The 7,130-nt window shown below is 39.5% G+C and overlaps 1 protein-coding gene across 1 annotated transcript; it reads left to right on the forward strand.

The window, feature by feature from the left end:
* The first annotated feature begins 6,179 nt into the window (after window positions 1–6,179).
* Window positions 6,180–6,773, forward strand: LOC118344220. Its single transcript, XM_035684346.1, has one exon. The coding sequence runs from the start codon at window positions 6,180–6,182 to the stop codon at window positions 6,771–6,773; it is 594 nt and encodes a 197-aa protein (XP_035540239.1).
* Window positions 6,774–7,130: the final 357 nt, after the last annotated feature.

Below are 7,130 nucleotides of genomic sequence, written 5' to 3' on the forward strand. Positions count from 1 at the left end.
CAATATCCACACCATTAATGTCAATCTTTCTTCCGTTTTTTACTACTAGGACTTTCATGGACCTCATCACTAATATTTTCATTGAGAAAACCAGCCTGCCTTCTTTTACTACCTTTTTCCCCATTAAAAACATCTATTATGTCCATATGTTTCTTATTTCTGACCCTTCTTTTCCACTTGGTAGGCTGACTCACTGATGTGTTCAATATTGCTGCTATAGGATCTTCAAGATTCTGAGTTGTCTCGATAGCTTGAACATTGCTGATGGCATTCATTTTAGTTTCCATATAAGCATCAATCACCTCATTCTCCTTTTCCATCATTGATTCTGTTGTCTCCTTAATTTGCTCTTGAAGATCATTGTTGGTTTCCTTATTGAGCTGCTGACCCTTTAGTTGATCTCCACCCTCATAATGGAGATCAAATTCCTAAAAATCAGCTAATGTTATGGGAGTTTCCTGATTGGAAGCCTTATTTTTTGCTGAATCGAGATTCCTTCCAAATGAAGACTGGGGCCTGTCCACGTCATCATCTTCAATCTGCTAGACTGCTTGCTATGAATGTGGGCTTGATCTACTATCTCTCTTCTTCTGTTTATTGATCACACTAGGTTTTACAGCAGAAGTTCTCAACCATACCCCATATTGCGCATTATCTTCTGAAGGTAAATATCTATCATTGACCTCTCTCAAACAATCATTACTCCTATGTTTGATCATACCACATCTAAAACAGAAAATGGGAAGTCTCTCATACTTAAATGAAATCCACACTTGGTTTCCTTGAAAATTGAGATGTATTCCTCTCATTAAAGGTTTGGTAATGTCAATACCAACGTTGACTCTTGTTATAAACCATACTTGCTCTCAGTGTAATGGTAGTAACGGTAGATGAATCAGAGAATGAAGATGATAAAAGGGCCACTATATTCATACTCATGGGTGTATTCGAGGTCACCCAAATTCCTCTATAAAAGTTCTTACAATTCACTCGATTCCAGATGATCTCCACTCCTCACTCAACGTACATAAAAGGAATGCAGTCATAACAAACTCCTTTGAGGACAATGCAACACATGGAAAGTAAAGTAAAAGAAAGCAACATTTTAACTAAAGAAAATAAGCATAAAACGCCAAGTGATTAATGGTAAAATGGTCCAAACGGCTGGTAGCTTCTGGCCTATTACTAATTTCCCAAATGGTGTGTTTTGCATCAGGTTCCTAACAATCTCCTCCCCTTAAAGAACCTTCCAACTACTTTCTTTTCCGGGTTTGGAAAAGACAGTACCAAAACGATAGTAATCTATCCCAAGCCCACCTCCCATATTTAAGTAATCAACTTCAAAACATTGAGCTCGGATTTCATTAATGTAGTTTACCATAATAATGGCTGCATCTCTGAATATGTCCACCTTAGTGATGGTGGATCCCAGATGGCAATGTGCTCCATAAGTTTAAGCTCATTAGGATGTGCCTTCATGGCATCCAAGAACCAATGCAGCTTCACATTTCTAATCCCAATTTTAGAGTTCTTATTCCCAGTAGCAACATAAGGATGGAGCTGGGGGTCCACGTCTGGGTTGGTTCGAAGTAAATCATTATCCAACTGTGGGTAATACCAACCCAGACGTGTCCACAAAGTTAATAGTGGTGGCACAAACATTGACTACCTTGTCTTTACAATTGAGAGGATCCTCTGAGATAGTTGCAAACATGGATTCTTCTCCTTCAATTAAAATTGCAGAATCCAGAGGTTTTTCTGGAGCAACTGTGTCATCTACAATCCATGGGTGACATAACACTTCATGGGCAGAGATTCTTTTTGTTGGGTCCCTCTCAAGCATCCTTCTCATCAAATCTTCTGCACTTCCTGAAATGCTAGGCCATGGTGCAAGTCCAAAGTCTAATTTTCCTTGTAAAACTTGTCTACAAGATCCTGTTTCAATTTCAGCCCAGAAAAGTGTTTTAGTTTCAACCCAAAAATGTGGAACTCCACTTAGTAAGATGTAAAGGATAACATCAGCACCCTATACCCCTACTTCAGGTCCATAATACCTTTTCAAAATCTCAACTGCAACGTAATAGGGACTTCCAACTTCATCGTGAAAAGCTTCGCCCTTACCATTCTCAGCACTCTCAACCAACAACCCCAAGTTTGAACAAAGGTTTACACTCATTTATGAAATTTCACAAGCAGGAGAGATTTGGAATTTAATAGAAATATGTTGGCTCTAAACGGCAACTGTAAAGAGGGGATAAGATTTTGATGGCAAGGGTGGTTTATAAAACCCATTTAACATTGGACAAAGTTTTGGCTCAACAATATGAGCAACTTCCATAGTAGTGCACCAACCTTGCATGGATAATAACCCAATTTTGTCACTGCCGAGAGCCTCCATGCCTACCATTTCCTCAAAGGCAGTCACTCTCTTTGTAATATCATCTTGTTGAGAGAGCTTGTGGAAGCCAACATCCATCGTGATAGAAAAAATAATAGGCATGGCAATTAGAATTCCCTCGATCAAGAGAACTAGCAGATTTCCAATTCCATATGTATAAGTGCGATGATGTATTGGATGGAAGACTATAACCTCAACGATAATCCCGATAGCAACCAAACAAATACAAAAATTACCACTTCTAATGGGCATTTTCACAAACAACTGAGGCCCTTCTATCCTTGTAAACACTACATGAAGAGAAAAGGAAAGGAAAGATTTCTCTAGGAAGGATTTTTTTTAGATTACCTCCCTTTTCACCTTCACGTTCCAAGTTGATGACCCACTTGGTTGCAGCAACAAATTTCCTCATGAGGATAGAGGCAGGGCCACCATTGAGATCAGGCTTAAGGTCCCTATGCATCACACCCATAACGTGACAGATATGCACCACATGAACAATTGCACTACATATCAAAGCAGCAGTCCTCTCTGTATAATGCCCCCTCGCAATAATTCTGTCAAACTACTCACTGTCGCTACCAATTGCTCCTCCATGTACTACTGCACCACAGTTGAGGAACTGTCTTCCCTTGAAGACCCAATCCAAAAACCAACAGCAATAGCTCCTTAAGCATGGAGATGACTATGAGCTTCCCTCATAGGCCTGAAAATTGGTTGAGGGAACAAAAAACAGAGACGACGTAAATAGATTCTGCCTGGGTCAATCTCCCACCAGGTGTTGCCTCCCATCAAATTTTCAGCCTGTTGCAGGTAGGCAGTGAGCTTGCCCACGTCTCGGACTCAAGGAAGGCGTCGCCGAAGTGATTTGTGGAAGGTGAAAAGGGTTGGGTTTGTAATTTTTTGGGATGGTGGATGCGAGTGAATGTTGGATTTGGATTAATAAGAATAGATGAAATTTGATACGAGAAAATGGAATTTCTAACGGAATTTTTTAGAGCTAATGAAAGAGGTAACTCGTTGGAATCATCCTTGGCTGCTGGTTCTTCATTTTGCTTCGCACTAACCTGGTCCTCCAGATGAATCTTCTCTTCTTCCTTTGCTCCCTTTTCAGCACCATCAGGAGTTACGGCCATATATCTACCCCATTTTTTTTTTACGATTCCATTTTCTTCCTGCACTATCAATGGTTGTGAATCGTCGATTTAAGCCATATCTGCTTCCTTATCTTCCACTAATTTTTTTGAGCCGAAGTCTTCACCAACTGCGACATTTCCTCCAGGAAACTCAACAACAGACTTAGATTCTTCTTCGTCCACCTGGTATTCAACAACTACTGACCTCCATTTCCTAACCTTTAATCTCACTAATTTTTCCATAACATCTTACCGATTAGTAATATTGTTCTGCCTTACCACCCAATGAAGCATCATATCTATCAAGTTGTTAAAGCTGTTATTAAACCCCTGAAGACTCTTTTCATTAGCATCTACCAGCTGCTGTAAGGCCTCCTATTGCTGCTCGAAAAATAGTTCGTCCTCCATGGATCGTCGGCTCTAGATACCACTTGTTATAAACCTTACTTGCTCTCAATGTAATGGTAGTAACGGTAGATGAATTAGAGAATGAAGATGATAAAAGGGCCACTATATTCATATGCATGAGTGTATTCGAGGTCACCCAAATTCCTTCATAAAAGTTCTTACAATTCACTCGATTCCAGATGATCTCCACTCCTCACTCAACGTACATAAAAGGAATGCAGTCATAACAAACTCCTCTAATGACAATGCAACACGTGGAAAGTAAAGTAATAGAAAGCAACATTTTAATTGAAGGAAATAAGCATAAAATGACAAGTGATTAATGGTAAAATGGTCTCCAAACGGCTGGTAGCTTCTGGCCACCTTACTAATTTCCCGAACGGTGTGTTTTGCATCAGGTTCCTAAAAACACTAAGGTAAGGCCCCCATCCCATCCCTTCATCATCAACATCTACTTCCATCACTTCACCAATGACTTTCCCAATTTGTTCTCCAATAATTCATGTCATCCCACCAAAAGGATTATTGTGCAATTGAATCTACAAGTATTCCTTATTAAAAGTAATATCATTTGGAGAAAAACAACCATCAAAATTCTTAATACAGAAAAGAAATCGATTCCACTTTGTTTAAATCTGTTTTTTCTGGAACTCAACAATGAAAAGATTGGTTCTCACATCTCTAAATATCACACGACCCTGAGGCTTCCAAATACTTAACATAGTAGTCTTGAAAGCTTGAATACTGAAGTGGCCTATCAGACACAACTTCCCTCGTTTATGTATGACATCCTCTACAGACAAAGCTAGTTCCACTTCAGTTTGTTCTTCATCTGTAAACTTGAGATTGCCACATTTTTCAATTACCTCCTCTGCCATGAGTTTCAGTGTTTCACTATAACTGGATTGCAAAAAAAAACAAAAGATTGAAAAGTGACAACTGAAACCTTCTCAATATAAACTAGAAGACAAACTTACCCAAGGCAAAAAACTCCTCAACAAGAGCTAGGAGACCCTACTTCACCGCCCTAGCTAATTCACCACTTAATTACATGCCGGTCTATGCATATAGTTAATGGCACGAGCATTTGAATGAGTAAAATAAGAAGTAAAAAATTATGAATCTTAGAGCATTATTAAATAGTAAAAAAAAATGATCTATAAAAAAATTGTATAAAAGAAAATTTATAAACTGACATGCCGCTATGCAATAAATTAGATTATCAATTTATTTTTATTATAAAATAAATATATGTTTCAGATTAAGTTGTATTTGATTGATTTTTATAGAAAATTTTAAAGCTGCAACTAGGGCCCGATCCGTCCGTCAAAACAGACTTGGTCCACTCGAATAAAAATGGGCTCATCGGGTCAAAGTTTAATAACGGGTTTTAAACTATCAACCCATCGAACCCATCAAAACCGAAAGTCCTCTCTTCTGAATCCCATCGAAACCGAAAGTCTTCTCCCCATTGCGGAAACCCTAGTCTCCATCACCATTCTTCGTCGACGTCACCGTCGCCATCACCGTTCTCCGACTTCGAGCTTCCAGGCCTCCGTTCCACTGCCTCGTTCCAAGGTTTTCTCTCTATCTCTCGGCTCTCTCAGTTTCAGTTCTCTCTCTTTTTTTTTTCAATCACTCAAGTAAAACATAAAAGTTTGCTTTCGTTATTTCTGGTAATTGATGAAGGGATTGTTGGGAGTCGTGGAGATAATCTTTGCACTTTTTTCTATCATCCCTTAACACCGTCTGATATTTAGATTTGCTTTTTACTTCTTGAGGTGATGTGATTTACTTACCAAAAAATAGATCATGTGAATTCGGGTCATGACGTTGAGGAAATAATTTTTTCAGAGTTGTGGTGTAGACATTTGTGGGCTATAGGATGTGATTTTTATGGGTATTTAGGGTATTAGAAGTCTCAAGTGTTAGACAAGATATTGATGGAATTTGAAGGGTAGGAATTTTTATAGATATTATAAGATGTTCATGTCGTTTGAGGTTTGGTTCGGTTTTGTAGACCGCACATAAGGTTTTTCACAGGATGAAAGGTTTAGAGTCTGGAGTTTTATAGAGTTACTACTGTTGCTTGTACAATTTTTTATATGTACTTATGTTTGTTTTACCATTATCACCATTTGCTTATTTTGTGCAAACCCCTTTTTTCTTGTATATTTTTTTTAATAATCCAAGTTGTCAGGATGCCACCTCGTCGTCGAGAAAGAAGTGTATCGAGTATGAATGCGACAAATGATGAATGGGGATGTACCATAGAACAGTTTAATCGAATGCATCCTCCCACCTTCTATGGTCGGGGCGACGCAACCTTAGCAAAAGACTGGATCCAAGATATTGAGGAGATACTCTGCGTTATAAACTGCACGGATGAACAGAAGGTTCTATACTCTGCCTTCAAACTAACAGGAGAAGCAAAAAGATGGTGGATTTCTGAAAGAACCATCAAAGAAGCGGAAGGGACGGAAATAGTCCGTTGGCTGCACTTCAAGCAGATCTTTGTGGAACGCTTTTTCCCAACCTCAGTCCGAGATGACAAGGCTATGGAGTTTGCTAATTTGGTACAAGGAGCTTTGTCAGTACACCAGTACGCAGCTAGATTCATCGAGTTATCACGCTTTGCTGCATATTTGATCCCTGATGAGGAGAAGAAGGCTCGTAAGTTTGAGCAAGGGCTGAATGAAAGGATTTATGAACGAATTGTGGGCTTTCAAATTCGAAACTTTTCAGAGTTGGTGGATAAGGCCACAGTATTTGAGCGGAGCCTTCAAAGAAGCGCAACACTACTGGAACAGAGGAAGAGGACTGCACCATAGGGGTCTCAATCTGCAGTGGATCAAGGGCCGTGGAAAAAGAGAAATGATGGGAACAGCTCGGGGCAAAAGCAAATGCAAGTAAATCAATCGAACAACCTCTATAAGTTTTGTAATCGTGCACATACTGGAGAGTGCAGAAGGGAAATGGGGGCATATTTTCGATGCGGTAAGACCGGACATCTTATCAGGGAATGCCCTTTGCTGCTGACAGATAACAAGAAGCCTAACCCACATCCAGGTTCCCAACAAGCGAATCAGGCTAATAATCAACGTAGAATGGGACCGGCCCGAGTGTTCGCACTAACATCTGAAGATGCTGAGAATGACAACAATGAGATCACAGGTACCTCACTTTTT

The sequence above is a fragment of the Juglans regia genome, chromosome 13 (genome assembly GCF_001411555.2).
Source record: "Juglans regia cultivar Chandler chromosome 13, Walnut 2.0, whole genome shotgun sequence".
NCBI lineage: Eukaryota > Viridiplantae > Streptophyta > Magnoliopsida > Fagales > Juglandaceae > Juglans > Juglans regia.

Coding starts and splice junctions, on each gene's coding strand:
- LOC118344220 (XM_035684346.1), top strand. CDS start 6,180: ATGAATGCGACAAATGATGAATGGGGATGTACCATAGAACAGTTTAAT.